Source organism: Oryza sativa, chromosome 10 (genome assembly GCF_034140825.1).
Source record: "Oryza sativa Japonica Group chromosome 10, ASM3414082v1".
NCBI classification, from domain to species: Eukaryota; Viridiplantae; Streptophyta; class Magnoliopsida; order Poales; family Poaceae; genus Oryza; species Oryza sativa.
The window spans coordinates 16,256,828-16,275,482 of NC_089044.1; the positions used below are offsets into that span (position 1 = coordinate 16,256,828).

The following is an 18,655-nucleotide window of genomic DNA, read 5'->3' on the forward strand; positions in this document are numbered from 1 at the left end:
AAAAAAAATGATTGACAACATATATAAGGATACACCATCTCGTAAAAACTCAAGTCCAAAGTCAATCTACATAATTATTAGAAACAAAGTAAACAAATTTTATAGCACTGGAAATAACGTTTCTAGACATCTGCATTTTGCCACAGTTGAATCCTAATATCTGTACGGTTAATTTGACTTCCATGGTTCTCTGAAGAAGAAACCGTCTTCTTCAATTCACTACCAAATATGCTGGAATTTGGATCTTCAACAATAGGAGGGCTCATGGAACTAAGGAACGTAGAGCATGCCTCCTTGAGTTTGCAACAATGGTGCTTCTCCACTAGCACCAACATGGTTGACACTGAGTATGTATCAATGTGGTTGCACAACTTATCTTCGTAGACAAACTTTAACCTCTGTAAGCCATACCTGTCTGCAGCAGCAAGCAACTGTTGAGCCATAGCTACATTGTCTTTTCCATGACCTATCTCTGGCCAAATGTCTGTGTAGATGAACCCAAGTAGAGCCTTGAACACTCGTGCTTTCATGTTGTCAATCTGTATCGCATCTATGGTGCCTTTCTTCGTCGGCCCGAAAAGCTCTGCCTTGAAGACCAGTGACCGTGCCGCCAGCACCAACCGGTGCGCCGCAAACATCTCGCCACCGACCAGGAACTTGACATCGGTGCCTTCTTTGCTTACGAGGAGATCACCATAATGCAGATGCATGTTCGACGGTGGTACGACGACAGATGGCTTTTCCTTTGGGATGATTACATGGGCAGCAATGGCAAAGTAGTCATCATTGAGATATTCCGATCGCTCTAATTCGTCTCTCCTAATGAAGTTTTTGAACCCCCTTGCACTACCAGAATATGTTGAAAAGTTACGGAATTTGGTGTGATAGGTGTACGACAGCACCGGGTTCCCGTATCGATCGAGCAGGCTGAATGTAGCTTTTGCCAGCACGTCCTCCGATCCTCGGTGACGATGCCCTCAAGCGCGAGGAAGATGGAGATGCAGTCCTTGTTGCTGTCGCGGCATCCGTTTGGGTAGTAGCTGAGACATGCCAGGTGTGGCCTCCTGCGCTGAACGGACAGGAGCTGAGGGGGTAGTGGCAGCCGGCTTTCAAGGTGTTGGAGTACCCGTTGATCTTGAGTACGTGATAAGCCTGCGCCGCGATGGTCATGACGGTGGACCGCGACGGCGGGGAAGAACCGTCGCCGGCGCTGGCCGCAAGTGTCGTCGCCGTCGTTGTCGCCATGCCTGCAGTCTTGTGTTGGTAGGCCGTTCTCTCTCGTGGAAAAGATTGATTTCCTACTAACAGACTGCACGCCTGCTTCTTGTAGGACAAAGTGTTAGAATCCAATTCCAGCTGCAGGTTGCTGGGTGAAGAGAAAGAACTTCGATTTGGGTTATTGGCAGCTTCGTCTGCCGGAACGGCCGGTGCCTGTGCAATAATCTGCACGCGTCCGTGTCGCTCATGGTCGTTGCTGACTAGCTTGTAGTGTGACGGTTTATGTTTATCGTTGGAGGATCATTTCGCAATGGTTGTTGCATATATACTGTACTTTTCGTTTGATGGTACGCGGCTAGTTGATCGAAAAAAGCTGTCAGTGCCAATTGCCAAACCGCCTACTGCACTGACCTGCTTGATTCCCCTTTCGTATCCATACGTACAGTTCACACAAATATTTCCTTCGCAACCAATGACAGAAATACTAGTTTGATTATATCATAACGTTGGTTACGTATTTTGAGATGGCAAGAGTAGATCTGTTGGTAAGGATAAGATATGACCTTCGTCCTTCGTTCTAGAATATAAAGTACTTTTTTATATGAATACGGGTATTAAAAAGTAGATAAAAATAATTGGAGGAAAATTATGATAGGTAAAGAAAATAAAATAGGTGAAAATTAAACATAGAATAATTAAGATTGGTTGAGAGAAAGTGAAGTTAGAAAATAGCTTTATTTTGAAACAAATTACAATGCTAAAATAGCTACACCATACGTCCCAGAAAGAATCAAATCCTGGCTCGGTATAAATCTGGACGTGCTCACTCAAATTCATAGTTAGGATTTATTTTTTACTGATGGTGTATATTATAGGACAGAATAAGCACTTTTCTAGCTCGGGCTATGAATAATTAGTTCTTTTACTAGATAATGATGAATAATTAGTTGTCACTCGACATTTGTCATATCGGATCGATTTGGGGGTGGATAAGGTATAAGAGATGAGAATGACTTGGGTTGATTAGCTTATGGTTTTATGCGTATTATTGTAGTATTCACATTGTTGCACAAACGATCTACATAACTAAATCATCAATTATACAGATCTAAATCATTTCAAAAAAATACGGATCTAAACATATCTTACAAATTATTCTTATATTATCCAAATATATAGCATGAAAAAAAATATAATACTCCTATATTATCTAAACATTTTTCGTGCTCAAAGGCTGGTGTGTATATAGTTATTTTTTTACCAAAGTATATAGTTATTTTTTTTGTGTGTGCTGCAGTGGAGCTCCATTGTAGACCCTATTCTTTTTTTTTAACTTATGTTTAGGTAATGGAAGTATGGATTATTCTTGACACGCTTCGAAGTATGATCTATTCAAAAACGTTCATGACCATTTCTTAATATTTTGTCTAAGTTCTTTGTTAACTTTATAATCATGATATTTTATTAATATATTGGTTAATCAGCTTACTAGCTCAATACAATTATTTGTGACACACTTCGAAAGGTATGATTTTTCCAAAAAACCTTGTAAATGACAATTGCTTAATATTTTCTTCTGATTTATTTATTAACTTTATAATCTATGATATTTATCAATTATTCTATGTATTAGTTTGTTAGTTAATCAGCTCATCAGCTCAATAATGTAACACCTAATTATTTTAAGTTTTAGACCGGGGGTTACTATATGGGAACATTTTTGTTAGAGTTGCCCACCAACACCACTACATGAACTAATAAAGGGCTTTTTGATTGCTACCAAAATACGACCTACCATTGTTTTGGTAGTTTGAATAGTACTTATGCTTAGTTTAGATTGAAGCCCATGCTAGATTTGTCATCAATATATAACATTCTTCCCTATAATTCACATGTTGGCTTCATATTGGTAGCAAACCAAATATAACCAACTGCAATCTTACTCTACCAAAGAATTGGTAGGGTAGCAATCCATATAGGCCTAAAGATTACCCTCGATAGCTTAGTTTCAAAACATAGTACAACACGGAATAGATAGCAACCACACGCTTTTTTATTGGCACACTTACGATTGATATTTCTACAAAGATACATTAATAGTGCTAATGGGCATGTTCAGCAAGCCGACTGCAGCGGCAGCGTCTATGCTGCTTTTGTGCAATACTGTTGGTGTCGGCTGTGGCGCAACCGCAAAATCAGTAGCCAAACAGGACCAATGCGCAAGAAGATGTGTTTGCGTGAGAGGGTTGGACTTCCTTCTTGATTAAATACTTGCTAGAAATCATGTGGTTTGAAAGCCTATACGAGATTTTGTATATACCACTGGTGGACAAACCCTTTTTAATCCCGGTTCGCAACCCCCCTATAATCCTGGTTACGAACCGGGACTACGAATCCGGGACTTAAAAATGCCCATTTTTAGTCCTGGTTGAAATAACCGGGACTAAACCAACCGGGACTAAATCTTTAGTCCCGGTTGGAGTTACCAACCGTTCTTTAGTTCCGGTTGGTGTTCTTTTTTCTTTCCTGCTGCTTGCATGATTTCGAGCCCCACAAATCATTCATATTATCCACAAATCATTCGAACACCACAGATCATTCACAAAATCCCTAAATATATCAAGCTGCATTTTCTATCCCCAAATACATCACAAATCATTCACAAAATCACAAAATCATCTCCACAAATTCATTCACACATCACACATCACACATCACACAGATCAGAAAAAGAAATCCACATCACATAGATCGGCCGCACACATCGCACAGATCAGGAAAAAACCACATCGCAGAGATCGGGCGCTGGCCGTCCGCCGCCTCGCCGGCCTCCCACCCAGACGCCTCGGGCTCCACCACCGCCTGGGGAGTGTCGCCTCCCGCCGCCCGCCGCCTCGGCTGCCGGTGCCCGCCCGCTGCCACCTCGGGCTCCGCCGCCTCGTCGCCTCGCCGGCCTCACTGGCCGCCTGCGCAGCCACCCGCCGCTCCGCACTCTCCCTGCCGCCTCGCGCTGCCCGGCCTCATTGGTACGAGGAGGAGGAGGAAGAGAAGAGAAGGGAGAGGAATGGGAGAGAAGGGATGGAGGATTGGATGAGGCTGAGGATGGAGAAGGGATAAGGGAGGCTGTTTAATTAATGAGAGGGGAGGGGAGAGGAAGGGGGAGAGACCGAGGCGGCCGGGCGGGGCAGTGGTGCACGGCTCGGTTGATTTTTGTCCCGGTTGGTATAAATAACCGGGACTAAAAAAGAATTGGGGTCTAACTCGATCCGATAACTTTTTGAACCGAGACTAAAAATGATGTTACCAACCGGGACTAAAGATCAAAAAAATTTTAACCGGGACTAAAAATAATCTTTAGTCCCGGTTTCTATTCGAACCGGGACTATTATGGATTTTGAGCGACCGAGCAAAGATGGTTTCTCCACCAGTGTACATAGGGAGATTTTTGCAAAATAGACCCTTTCACGCATTAACTTCTCTAAAGAGCCTAAACCAATGAAGAAAATATAAATAAATGGAACCTGAGATTTGAAGCTTGCTATGCATAATTATGTCATATCCTCTCTCTCATGTATCTGTGTACATTTAACTTCACTTCCTAAATATTCCCTCCATTCTAAAATAAATTAATCTTAGGATAGAGTTTAACATAACATGTCATATCATACTTTAGATATGTTTATTTTGGGAAGAAGGGAGCAGTCCATAACCGTTGCCCCCAAGTCATCATACAATATTGTTGAAACTCTTTGGTAATTGGATGCCCATAGTCCAACTGGATTATTCCCATCAGTTATGTAAGGACCCTATTTAGATCGCAATAATTTAAAAGAAATCCTAGTTGATGGTGATCAGTTCCAACCCTTTGAAAGGAACTGTTTGTGATGTTCCAGAGTTTGTTTATTTCACAATGGCATGGACAGCGTTTACACGTACCGTCGCACACACCATTACATGTGTATATAAAGTTTGTATTCTTAATACACACCATATTACACATGTACGTACTGTAAGTTTACCTTCTTAATACGCATCCAGCGTAGAGTGGCCAACAGACAAATATGTGAACCTTAGAATTTTTTAGTGAAAATACACCCGTATATGTGTAATTGTGGACTCTAAGATTGAAAACTTTTAGTGCGAGGAGTCATTTTTGGCACACTAAAAAAGGAGTTTCTCTTAACAGACTGTCTGAGAAAGATAAAAAATTGCAGTGGTCTATAATGGTGCCTTCACGGCTGCATCATGTGTACATCATGGACCAGAGAGTTGGTGAAAGATAAAAGATATCGTGACTGAGCTGCGGACACAACAAAGAACAGAACAGGTCGGCTGTGATCTTCTGGGGTCAATGTCTTCTAGAAGGCGAAGATACCAACCAACATTCTGTGGTATGCCCCGAAAAGCTGCAAAATGGAGCGTTTTGTGTGTTGTTGTGCTTGGAATAATGCTACCCTCTTTCCTTTTTTTATAACGCGGTGATTTGAAGCCAAAGAAAGGTAATCGCAAAGTAACTTAGCGAGAAAACAACTATGGAAATTGAAGGGTCTGTTTGATCCACATTAAGATAAACTGATCGTCTCCCAAAACCAATAAAAATGTTACTAAAAAAAACTACAAGCCATAAGCCATTTTTTATGAGAGCAAGTTTTATATAGTAGGGTGATTACTACATCTCATGTCATCTATAAACTAATTAAGATGCAACATGTACAATATGTTATCTCCATGTACACAAACTCCAACATTTTCTTTAATCGATTCATTATTTCATTTTCTGTTTGCACTTTTTCTTGAAAATTATATAGAGGTTGCCTCTTGCATGAGAGGTGGCTCATGCTCTCTCTTCACTTTCTCTCCTCCACCTCATCACCTAATCCCATGTGACAATTTTAGAAGCAACACATGTGCCCTTATAGTACTTGCCCTAATACATTTTGTTACACGGTTTCAACATTTGTTGCCAGAGAAAATTACAAATTTCCGTTGTTGGTACTCCATTTCCTTCACCTACCCAAGCTCATTTAGGGATATGCCGGTACATGCAAATATACATTTCAATAAAAAGAACTTTGCAATAATTTACACAGATACTGTTGTTATAATTTCTTAATTTTCAATTGAATCATTTCTTTGGAATGATTCTCACAAAACTACATTCAGAAGACCCATGCTTAAATTGATTGTAGAAATGCTAAGAAACTAAGAATGATATATTATCGTCTTAAAATGCAATGTGTATTTTTGGAGTTGGACACAGACATTAAAAAAACTAGATGAATACCCCACCATATTGCTGCGGAAAATTAAGTTGTATAATATATACAAAACTAAAAACAATTTGATACAATTTTGAACCTAAAAGTAATTGAGATTGCATGTTTTTAAGAGAGAAGAAAGAAAAGACAATTTAGACCATAGATCTATCATTCAAAGGCTATAAATGATTGGGGTGATGTGGCTTAATGAGAAAAGAGAGAAATAACATTAACTATACTTAGTGGGGATAAACTATACAAGTATATAAGATACGTGAAAAATGATTTAGGAAAGGCTGTCACTTAGTGAAAAGAAAATGTGGTGAAAAAATTCAAGGGAAGATTAAAAAAAATCACCTCAGAAGTCACTTGAAATTTTAACATTCCTTGCAAATACCCGCATCCCTCTCGGTTTTGTTTGAAAAACACCCTAGTGCGCACTTGCTTAACCAAATTGATATGCATGGTTTTGTAAAATGTGAGGCGTCTATATGGTCTTTACCAAAGTAAAATACTTCTAGGAGTATAGCCTTAATTTTTTTGGATATTGCATAAATAGAATTGCTGATGAGAGTTTAAACGTTGTTGCACTCAATTTCGGTATATGCAGAAAAGAAATCAATGAAACATAAAGAATAAGTCTAATGCAAATACTTTGCTAAGATTGACTCGGCTAGCTTAGCCTATGGTGGCTCTACATAAGTGTTAACAGGCTTTATTAGATAAGCATGTACACACTGGGATGGTTTTTGCACAAAATTGAGTAGGGGTGGATATTTGCAACAAAGTGATTTATGAGGTGGAATGTCAAACTTCAAGTGGCTTTTGGGATGGTTTCTGCAACTTTCCCAAAATTAAATGAAGGATGAGTGCGATTAGCTAAGACGCGAGCGTAAGCGAAGAAATAGCTTAATTTTAGGAGGAGTAAAAATATATAACTTCATGTTGAGACTGATGGATTATACTAGTCCTATTTAAGGATGAGTAAATTTCATAAAACTACATGTACTTTGATCAAACTATTATAAAACTATAAATTTAAAAAGGTATATCACATAAATACATATTTAGGACCAAATTTATCAAATAACTACAGATTTAAGGTGGAAGATCACCAAACTACCGATGTAGTAATAAAATGATCACAAAACGACATGTTTTGTACCATGTTAAATACAAAACTACAACATTTATAATTCTAACATAACAATAGTAGTAGGGATTTAAATTGTAAAATCTATAATTTTGTGATAACTCTAGTATTAAATCTATAGTTTTGTGATAGTTGATCTTAAATTAGTAGTTTTCTAATAAACGTTGTGTTAAATCTATAGTTCTATGATACGACGTCTTGAATCTATAGTTTTATTATAATTTAATTAAAGTACACATAATTTTTGTGAAATTTACACTTTAATGATGAATTGATTTCCATCATCCTTGTGCATGAATCTAGCCAAATCCTCTGCAGTATTGTCGATGCAGTAGCAATGGATCAGTATCGGGCCCACACGTCAGTGTCTGTTACTGAATGTGCAGTACTGTAAAGTGTAAACCTCCTTCCTTAAACTAATCCTCTATTCCCTTAAAAAAAATCTACAGTATATTTTTTTTCCAACTCGCTGGCCGCTGCCTTCCTCCGGTCCTCCCTGAGCTGGCATTTTTGGCACCACAACACAACCCCCCCACCCCACCACTCTTCTCCCTATCGCACTCCACCTCCCCGAGACGCGACGCGAGCACGAGCAGCGCGGCGGCCCAACTCCCGAGGTGGTGTAAAGCCTTCTCCTCTCCGCTACCTTCTTCCAAGATCGCGTTCCTGCTCTCTGAATTCGCGGTCAGTCCGGGGTGGGGCGCGCGAGTTCTTGCCTCAGATCCGCGGCGGCTCGGTTTCTGTTGCGGAATTGTCTAAGATTTGCGGGGGTGTTTGTTTGCTGCTGAATTGCCGGGTGTTTGTGATTCGTTGGCTGCAGCTTGCTTTCTTGGGGGGCGCCGCCGCGGCGGAGTTGGGTTTGACCGGCCGGTGATGGGGAAGGGCGGCGGCTGCGTCCCCAGCAAGAAGCGGCAGCCGCCGGCCAGCACCGTCGCCGGCGCGCCGTCGTCGTCGTCGGCGCCGCGCGACGCCCCCGAGGCGGAGGCGTCGGGGGAGGCGGCCGGGGGGCGGCGGAGGCTGCGGCTGTACATCGTGTTCTACTCGATGTACGGGCACGTGGAGGCGCTGGCGCGGCGGGCGGCGGCGGGCGTCGCGGCGGTGGACGGGGTGGAGGCGGTGCTGCGGCGCGTCCCCGAGACGCTCCCGCCGGGCGTGCTGGAGAAGATGCAGGCGCCGGCCAAGGACCCCGCCGTCCCGGTCATCGCGGCGGCGGCGGACCTGGAGGAGGCCGACGGGGTGCTGTTCGGGTTCCCGACGAGGTACGGCGCCATGGCCGCGCAGATGAAGGCGTTCTTCGACTCCACCGGCTCCCTCTGGGAGAAGCAGAAGCTCGCCGGAAAGCCCGCCGGGTTCTTCGTCAGCACCGGCACGCAGGGAGGCGGCCAGGAGACCACCGCGTAAGCATCTCATCTGCTTTTCTTCAGAAATGGATTAATTAAGCTGCTAATCATATCATCTTTATATTAGTGCTTGCTATCATGGATAGTAGTGATTGATTCTTTAAAGTGGACTGGATTAGACCACTTCCTTTTCCATTCATAAGATTATCTAGTTCTTGGGATAAGAAATGACATATACTAGGTGTTTTAGATGTTGAACTGAACCTTGAATGCTGTTGTTTCTACTCAGTTCAAATTTGAACATACCCCTCATCAGTGGACTGTTTTTTTTTTTTTGGGTTAGTGCTGAGTGCTTGCAACCACTTTGTTGGTTGGTGATATAGCATATGTTCTGTATTGGCAGTAATTTAGGCACTAACTGTTTCTCTTCTTCTCTTTTTTTCCCCTTTTTGGTTCAATATCATAGGTTTAATTTTTTAATTGTTCCTTCACTCCAATTTTCAGCATGATGCTTGCTGTTGCACTCAATCTGTCTCTGTTCAGTGAGCGTGTGCGTTTACCTCTAGGACAGATTTATAAGTCAAATATAGTAGGTGAGGATATCTGAGATTGAAAGGGGTTCCAATAAATATCAGTCAAATTGCACCTATCTTGACAAATTTCAAGTAATTCGCCCTGGGGGCATCAGCAAGTTAATGTCACATACTAAGATGTCCTTGTCATGGTGCGTTACCAATTGTTTGGTAGTTCCAAATTGTGGAAACGAGGTCTTATTCTTGTGGCTGTTCAAAATCCTTACGCACTACTTCCTCAATAATTAATAGCCATGATTCTGTACTGTGAGACTATTAACAACAAAGGTAGTGTGGTCATGGATGCATTTATGAATAGCAGGATATTGAAGATGATTTGTACAAAAAGAGATCTTGATTTAATGCACAGCATGCATAGCATCTTGTTCTCTAGCTGATCAGGATCTGCTGTACTCCGGCTCAACTCAGGTGCTGTCCTAAGCATTTGGATATGAAATTCATAACCAATTGATGGAGGTAGTGGGTACAACACAATATTTAGTAGTATCTGTGAAAATTTTGGATTTATCATTTTCAAACCCAGTTGGGAATTCAGTTCTTGCCTCGATCAAAATATTTAATCCACTTCTTACACGCCAAGTGTGAGGAAAATAGCCATTCACTTGTTTCAACCCTTCTTGATTTTGAGATAAAAATGATGATCTTCATCATGGCATTTGGACATGTATAAGAATTAGAAGATGTGTCACAGTTATAGTACTGTTCTTTCTGCTCTTTTGCCAGGCTATGGTTCCTTTTATTGGTTTATATGTCTATACCACCCAACATTTTTTTTCAAAGAAGCATTTTAGGTTAATATTTATTTTATAATGAAAGTTTATTGTGGTGGTTTTATTACTGCTGAGAAATGGAGAATACCAACAAAAATTCTAGAGGGAGGGAGAGGTATATAGGCTTTAATTTGGTGGATCTAAGTTAAAGGCCCAGATATGATAGTTGTTTATATATTGATTTTCTGAAAGAACCACATCTCAATCCTGTCACTTAGGGAGATTTCAAATAAGTTGGCACTAATTCAACAGAATATAATATCCCAAATTTAGATTCCGTTTGCAGAAGATAATTTTAATTCACTTCACAATTTGCACAGGGCAATCAGCTAGTTTACTAAGAATAACATGTATACTGCTATTTTGCTTCTCAGTTTAAGTTGGTTTTGAAGTCTATCTTCACCCTGCTATTGCTGACCATGCTTCTCTGTTCATTTTAGTTGGACGGCAATCACCCAGATAGTGCACCATGGAATGCTCTTTGTCCCGATTGGCTACACCTTCGGGTCAGGCATGTTCAAGATGGATGAGATCAGAGGAGGCAGCCCCTATGGCGCTGGCGTCTTCGCTGGTGATGGCAGCAGACAGCCCAGCGAGACGGAGCTCGCCCTAGCCGAGCACCAGGGCAAGTACATGGCCTCCATAGTGAAGAAGCTTGCCCAGGCTTGAGCCTAGAAGAAGTTGAATCCTCCCACGACGCCACTGTGCAGTCCAAACTCCACACGATCGTCCAGTCGCCATTGATTTCCCCCTATTGGTTTTTCTTCTTCTATATGTAATGTGCACAGCCTGATGATCCTCAGATCGTCGTCGTATTTGTTCGTCACAGATTTATCTGTAAATTGTTGACATAAAACATTGTTTGGTGTCCAGTTGAACACTAAGTGTGCCATACGGTGTTGATCGAAATAACATACATCACTTGCCATAGATTTGTTATGCAGAACTCTGTTTCTGTATCCAGAACTTTGTTTCTGTATCATGAATGAAGGGAATGCACATGCTTGTACAGTTTGTACTGATGAATATCAGTCTGAATTTCTGATACTGCACAGTGGAGTGGCGTCAGGCTATAGCTTGCAGGTTCCAACTGGCGGATTCGAAGGCTGAGCCGCCACCTCCAGCGCCGACGATCACCGGCCGGCGACCAGCAGGGTGCTCGTCGTGACGTTGGCGCGAGGCAGTGTTGCTTCCCTTCAGAAAGCGTATTCGGAGAATACGCCGTGTTGCCTGGAGCCTTGAAGGGGTTTATGTGGCGAAAATACGTCTCTTCGCATAGAAAGCGTATTGGGAGAATGCGTATTATGGCTGGTAGGTGGATTCAAAATTTTGAAATTTGCCTTTCTGCAGGGGGGGAAACCGCAGCAGCAGCGGGGAGAGTTTGGTCGCCTGAGGTTTTTGCCTCGCCACGCCGGAGTGGCTCGCCGCCGCCGCCGCCGTGGTGGAAGGAGTCCGTTCCGGCTCGTCTCGCCGTCGCACCCCCCTCCGCTGGTACGAGATTCTCAGATTCCACCCCCTCCCCTCCCATCCCCGTCCCCTGGCGGAGCTCCGATCGCACGCGATTGAGGGCGGTGAATTAGTTCGAGGTAGCGATCACAAGGTAGGGGACGCTCGCTCTTCGATTAGGGTGCTTCTCCTCCGGGCCGGCGACTGGGCTCACCGACGAGTTCTGCACCCTTAGGGTTCTAATGTTGTGTTCCTAGGAGTTTGATTAGGCTTTGGGGGGGGGGGGGGGGGCGCTCGCTTGTGCAGGTGTAGCGTTGGTGTTCCCTGGTGACCCAAAATCTGCTGGGTAATTGATGCGATACCTCCTCTGTTATGCCATTAGCGTGTTGATTTCTGGAGTGGAAGGGGGGATGATGGGTCTCTGATATGGACTTGTAGAATTGTGCTACATATGTCTGAACAAAAAGTTCTTTGAACTTGGTGGATTTTTCCAGAATGATTTCTGGCTGAAAACTATCAAATTGGAAAGATTGTGCAGTTTGGATAGATTTTCCTGGGTCTATACCTTTTTCATCTTTATTTATTACACAGGGAAATCCTATAAGGATGATCGATATTTTTGTTTATTCCACTATCTGTTTCAGTGTCATCATTGTACAGGAAAAGGGCACTGTCTATTGTATGTTTACAGCGTTTAGTTGACATGTCGCACCTACTTTTACAATTTTCATGCTTCTATGATAGTCTTGGTATCTAATTTTTCTGGTCATATCTCCTCACCTGTGCATAATTTCCAAATCTTGTTCATCATAAAATAAATGAATTGATATGGAGTAGTGAATTCTTTGTTGTTGCAATTGACTTCAACAGAGCAAAACGGAACCAATGATGGACACTCTAGAGCTTGCAAGTGCAATACCAGAAGCTGGAGATGAGGCATTTCAGATTCACCGCTTGAAGCGATCTGCATATGCTGCTGTGCTGAGAGCGTTCTATGCTCAACCAGACCTTCTCTCAGGGGTACTTATTTCATGGATACTTTCTTTGTTTGTACAAGTTCAATTGCAAAATATCAGTAAACAAATCATACATAATATCAGTAAACAGGTTCAATTGTACAAGTTCTATGCTCAACCAGACTTTCTTTGTTTTATCACTCATCTTGCATTCTGCATTTTTTTTAACGATTGTTTTGTTACAATGAATTACCTAGAATTACATAGCTTGATCAGTGAATCCAATCTGAGTAGGTTCACGTAGCCATGCGTCATAATTGGATAACACGGCACCATGGAATAATATTTGCTTTGACCATTACCATATGTATATTCTTGTTGTTCATTATCTTCAACTCACAGGCCAAGGAAGGTAGTCTTGCAAAACTGAGAAGTGAATTCACAATATTTGACACCGAGCACAGAGAATATCTAATGAAGGCTATCTCAGGAAGTCAGTCTTTGAGGTGCGCAAATCAAGTGTTGTTTCACAGAATATAAAATATATGCTGATAGAATGATCAGTGAGCTTACCTGCTCTACCTTTCCAGATTCCCAATATCTCTTTTATATTTGATAGTATTGAACTCATATTTCTACGGTTGTTTTAGTGTTGGAAATTTCAGATCTCCTTGACTGTGCAAACATTTCTCATACTGTGACAAGTACCACAAAACAAATCAACTGATATTGTGCTGCATTTCTTGTTGCAGTGTTGGTTTGAACAAAGCAAGCATTTGTAATATTGAAGTTACAAAGGATTCTCTAGATCTTGTACCCATGATAACAGATGCTCAAGATACTGCATTTCAGATTCACTGCTTGGAGCGATCAGCATATGCTTCTGTGTTAAGAGCTTTCTTTGCTCAGTCAGAACTCCTCTCACGGGTATACCGTATATGTGTCATCCACTTATTTCTATAAGTTAGAGTATGATATATCACTATACAATGCAGCTTCCATTTTATAGAACTTTCAGTTCTTAGTTTTGGGAGAGGTGTATGATGCCACATTTTCTTGGTGCTGGAGAAATAGGCTCACATTATTGCTCATTCCATACTATCTTTCTTTTGCGCATTTATAGTCATTATACTCTTATGGTGAATTATTTTGATTTATTGTAACTGGCATTGCTTCATCTTTATTTTTTTTATTTTTTTGCCTTACAGTCACAGGCCAAGCTTCTCACTGAACTGAGGAAAAAACTTAGAATATCAGATGCGGAGCTTAGAGAAGTTCTCATGAATGTCACTTCAAACGAGTATATCAAGTCTTTGCGGTGAGCATATCTACTTATTGCCTCCCAGGAAACAAAATTCATGTTGATCAATCAGATGTCTGTATTTCTTTGCACTTAGCAGGAATTGTAGTTTGGCAAATAACTCTGGTCTTAAGGATCCTACTTTTGATGCACGTGCCATGGTTCCTGATAAGCTCGTCAAAGATGGACAAAGCTTCACCTCATTCACAAACTGCATCAGTTTGTCTCAGGAATCACAAATATCACCGCGTTCAATGCTATCTGTGAGGTGATTATGTTTTTGTTTTTTATTATTTCACATAAGTTAAGATTGCTCTGAAATTAACTAACTGTTGGATTTTCAGTTTTCTGAACAATTTTCACTTATGAAACAGGAGTGTTGACATATTACGTAGCTCTCACAGGACCAAAAAGGGTCCCTGTCTTTATCCCCATGCAATAGTTCCTGCTAAGAAGTACTCTGGAAATGAGTACACATTATCATACTTAAAATCCTCTCCAGCTGAACAATTGCCAGTTGCAGTTTCCTCTGTGCAGGTGGTATGTATCGGTTCTTTCTTAGTAGCTAACATCTTAAACTACAATATGAGTGGTATTCTGGATTTATGGAATTTTTTGGCTCTTCTTTTTCCTGCTAGTAATTATTATCTCCAGATGATGTCATGATGAGCTTAATTTCATTAAAAAAATATCCACAGTATTCAGAAGGTAACCACAATTGCCAATTGGTAATATGCCCATTCAAACTATTGTGGTTATGTACTTATGTGGAACTGTAAATTATGAAAAACCTTCCCTTTTAATACCTCTGTGGTTTAGTAAACAGCTTTTGCCACTTCTCTGCCTGTTTTTATGGTAAAAACTCAGTTAAAGATTTTCTTTAAATAAATCACTTGGCACTGATGAAGGTTCGCTTCTAATAATCTAGCATTCTAGCCCTATGTGTTGATTATAATTTTTGACAGAAACGTAGCACAGATGATCCGCTTGATACTAAGACATTACCTTGTGAAGTGAAGACTGGCTGCACTCTATCTCCCATCCAATTAAAGCACATCCAAGCAAATGCTGGTCATGTTCCTTTGTGTATTCATCAAGACATGAAAGCATCAATGAAAAGGAAAACTGAAGTGCCAGAAGTGACAGGATCTAAGAGCTTGACTGTCATCGTGTCAACTGCTGGAAACATAGAACATGATTTTGACATCATGAAGCTTGACCTAACTGCCAACCTCCTGAGCAAGGTACATGTATCATCCTGAGTATTAAACATTGGACTTGGCTCTAGATGGTGAACTCCCCCTAAATTATGATATCTGACTGCTTACTAACTCTTTTAAATATTCTTTTTTCCGGTGATGTTTCTTAGAAATTAAATTTTCTTTGATAATATTATACCACTTCCTGTTTAGCATTTTCTCCCTCTCTTTGTGCTTTTATGCCGTTTATTTTTAAGTTATATCAAGGTATCAAGCTATTTGGTTAAGGTGTGGCTTTATTCCATTACTTGTGTTTTTTTCCCTCTCTTTCATGTATACCATTCGACCTTGTTTGATCTGCAATGTTTGCTACTTTAAGAAAGAAGATAAGGAGCTCTTTGTATTATAATGAGCTTTAGATTCACATTCTCATTTTACAGGTTGAACAACTGTTTAGAGAAAAGCCAAACCCAGATGATTTAGAGACAGCAAAGGCGATACTCAAGGTGAGAACCCTCTTGACTTGGATAACTCAGTATGTAAGCATTGGATTTCATCCAATCTCCGCTTGTTCTAAGCATTATGTACTTCAATGCCATTTAAACTTGAACCAGGAACAAGAAAAGGTCCTTTTAGATGCAGTCCTTAAGCTTTCTGAAGTATCATATGTTGGTGAGTCGCTTTTTGTATACTTTTTTGTTTTCTCATAGCTTAGAATGTTAGTTCTTTTAAGAAAATATTTTAGTATATCAACTACACTACTTTAGGGGGTTCTGCAGACTCTTTTCCTTTTTTTAACCAAAAAAAATATTGCATCACCATCATAATATATTCCTACCAATGAACTACTGGATGAGTCCTCTTAGAAGTTACCAAAACTCTTAGATATATATTTAGTTATTGTGATCCGTATTTGGCATAATAGAATGTGCTATGAGACTGCAAATATAACAATATTTTTCCACCTGAAAATATTGAATTTGATGATTGACCCTTATGAAGAACGGCATCCATCAAATCCCTCTGAAAACACTGGATTCACCATTTCTATTTTTTCTATCTTCATCAAATCCCTCTGAAAACATTGAATAGCACCGATTTAGAACTGACATCCTTCTCTTTGTCCCATCTACTCCGTAGAGGAGTGTTTCAGCACCAACTGCCAGCCAGATGAGTTCAACCAGCACTATGAGTATGAGAGCGACGACGAGATGCCGCAGAAGACAGCGAGCACAAACGACGCCGAGACGCCACCAAAACCGGTGAGCCCAAGCGACAAGGAGGCGCCTCCGCAGCCAGTGCCAGGACGTGGTGGTGGCGCCACCAGCAAGGGTAAGGCGAAGCCCCGCGACTCCGGCCGGAGCTCCGGCGGTGGCAGCGGATCAGGCGGCCGGCTCGACGCAGCGGACGACCAACCCACCTCCGCCTCCACGTGCACATCATCAAGCACACTGTCGCCGCGATCAGAACGAGAGGGGGAAGCCAAAGCCCAGCGCGCGCGCGGGAGGGTGTTTGAACCACCGGCCAAGCGGGCCCGGCGCCCCTCCGTGAGGCTCTCACGGTCGGAATGGCTCTGGTGGTGAATGCGCGCGCGACTGTGTTCAGCTGGAAGCCCCCGCAATGTGAATTCGCTTGACAACAACATCATGACTGACCATCACCAACTCTGCTACTGCAAAATTTGACAGTTTTTTGCTGGAGACCTCTCACCTCTGATCAGGTAAAGTATAGCTCTCGCCTCTGTCCGGCCTCTTAAGCTTTAAGCACAAAGTGGTACATAGAACATAGTTAATGTAACTAGCTAGTCCTTTCTTCCATGCACATATAGGTCCATCGGTAGTCACTTTCAATTATCAAAACACATTTTGAGACAGTTTCATGTTCCCACTAGGTTATACAGTACCTAAAAACATTTCATTACTCACTATCTGCTATGCACTTGTGGCATATTTTTTTGTGCTTTGCCATGGATTGGAAACAGTGATAAAATTGATGGTTTTGATAGTGTACTGAATTAGGCTGCATTCTCAGGCAGCTTTAAGATGTTGCCTGCTAGTAGCATAGTACTATCCCTGCACTGCAGTTCTGGAAAGTGGTCGCTGGCTGTGCCCATGTGAGTGAAGATGGTGGTAATGCCTGTGCCTTGTCTATCCCATGCAATTCTCCCTATTCGAGCTGTAGATATCATGCCATTAGGTACAGAGACTCGAGTGAACAGCATTAGATCTGAAAAACTTGCATTGGCCTTTTATAACTGCTCGCAGCTACCACTGGTCCCGGTCACAAGTACTTCATGTTTTTTGTTGGTCTGTCCAGCTCCAGCATGGTTAAACTGTACATTCATCACGGTTTTGTGATGGCTGAGTGGCTTACTCATGCAAGATCTAGTTATGCAGAGACAGGGATTGGTCTTAACTCTTAAACAAAGTGTATCATCATGATGTGATCGTCGTCTAATCAATAAAAGCTTCCTTCATACTCCCTCAGTTTCGAGCAGTCGTTTAGTCATTTTCCTAGTCATTTTTTAAAAAAGTTTGATTAAATTTATAGAAAAATATAGTAGCATTTCTAACACAAAATAAACACATTATTAAAATATACTAAAAGTTAATTAAACTAATTTGGTGTTGTAAATGTTACTAAATTTTTTTATAAACTTAGTCATATCTATCTATTATATACTGAAAGTCCATTAAACTTCTTACAAACGCTCTCAAGCTGCCACGTGACTCTCAAAACGCTTTTAAGTCGTCACGTGGCACAACAAGAGAGTTGAGAACCCCCTAGGGCCCGCACGTGCAGTGCATGGGTTATTTCCATAACGTGAACTAACGAAGATAGTTCACGAAGATTAGTTCCATATATAACTGTGTATGGGAGGCAAGAGATTCGAAATTAATTTCAAAGCAAAATCTAATCACATATGGCAAGATTAGGCACGTGCAGCGCATGGATTTGTCATGAATAAACGAAGATTAGTTCCATAATTGTGTACACAAGGCAATATTTCAAATCTATCTCAAAGCAAAGCTTGCTTAGTTTCATGAGGCAAGACTACATATATATACACCGGCTTGCATACATATATGTACACCTCACCAGCAACACCTTTCAATCCGTCTGCAACACACAATTTTGGTGGCTCCGTCCTCCTGTCCTCTGCAATAAGAGGCCTGCGGCAATTTGGACGAGTCACCCTTGCAATAAGAGGTCTGCGGCACCAGCCCAATGGCTGACACCCAATCCATTAATTAAGGGAAATACTTTCTCATTCCGTCCCAAAATATAAGAATCTAGGATTGAATATGATGTTTCATAGTACAACGCATCTGGATAGACTCCCTGTCATGATACATTGTAATAGAAAACATCTCATTCAATTGTAGATTATTATATTTGAGACGGAGGAAGTAGATAGGACA

The 18,655-nt window shown here is 41.3% G+C and overlaps 2 protein-coding genes and 1 pseudogene across 3 annotated transcripts; 2 read left to right on the forward strand and 1 right to left on the reverse strand.

Annotated features, from left to right (window-relative positions):
• LOC107279103 (BTB/POZ and MATH domain-containing protein 1-like) lies at nt 1-1,245 on the reverse strand (annotated as a pseudogene).
• A 6,923-nt stretch (nt 1,246-8,168) lies between these two features.
• LOC4348705 (probable NAD(P)H dehydrogenase (quinone) FQR1-like 2) lies at nt 8,169-11,262 on the forward strand. Of its 2 annotated transcripts, none has more exons than XM_015759575.3 (3): nt 8,169-8,313; nt 8,450-9,026; nt 10,773-11,262. In XM_015759575.3, the coding sequence occupies exons 2-3, from the start codon at nt 8,503-8,505 to the stop codon at nt 10,999-11,001; spliced, it is 753 nt and encodes a 250-aa protein (XP_015615061.1). In that variant the 5' UTR covers nt 8,169-8,313; nt 8,450-8,502; the 3' UTR covers nt 11,002-11,262. The 2 variants fall into 2 exon arrangements, with proteins under 2 accessions (XP_015615061.1, XP_015615062.1); XM_015759576.3 differs by having other exon boundaries at nt 8,169-8,246.
• Nucleotides 11,263-11,663: 401 nt separating this feature from the next.
• LOC107275837 (protein EMSY-LIKE 1) lies at nt 11,664-17,200 on the forward strand. Its single transcript, XM_015758286.3, has 11 exons — nt 11,664-11,823; nt 12,649-12,798; nt 13,137-13,240; nt 13,487-13,661; nt 13,943-14,052; nt 14,135-14,302; nt 14,409-14,574; nt 15,000-15,278; nt 15,674-15,739; nt 15,848-15,905; nt 16,374-17,200. The coding sequence occupies exons 2-11, from the start codon at nt 12,664-12,666 to the stop codon at nt 16,814-16,816; spliced, it is 1,704 nt and encodes a 567-aa protein (XP_015613772.1). The 5' UTR covers nt 11,664-11,823; nt 12,649-12,663; the 3' UTR covers nt 16,817-17,200.
• The last annotated feature ends 1,455 nt before the right edge of the window (nt 17,201-18,655 follow it).

What these genes read in the sequence shown, in the direction of transcription:
- LOC4348705 (XM_015759575.3), top strand. Translation starts at nt 8,503, where the DNA reads ATGGGGAAGGGCGGCGGCTGCGTCCCCAGCAAGAAGCGGCAGCCGCCG. An exon ending in GGCGGCCAGGAGACCACCGC is followed by an intron (nt 9,027 to 10,772) that starts GTAAGCATCTCA and finishes TGTTCATTTTAG; the next exon opens with TTGGACGGCAATCACCCAGA.
- LOC107275837 (XM_015758286.3), top strand. Translation starts at nt 12,664, where the DNA reads ATGATGGACACTCTAGAGCTTGCAAGTGCAATACCAGAAGCTGGAGAT. An exon ending in AACCAGACCTTCTCTCAGGG is followed by an intron (nt 12,799 to 13,136) that starts GTACTTATTTCA and finishes TTCAACTCACAG; the next exon opens with GCCAAGGAAGGTAGTCTTGC. An exon ending in GAGTATATCAAGTCTTTGCG is followed by an intron (nt 14,053 to 14,134) that starts GTGAGCATATCT and finishes TGCACTTAGCAG; the next exon opens with GAATTGTAGTTTGGCAAATA.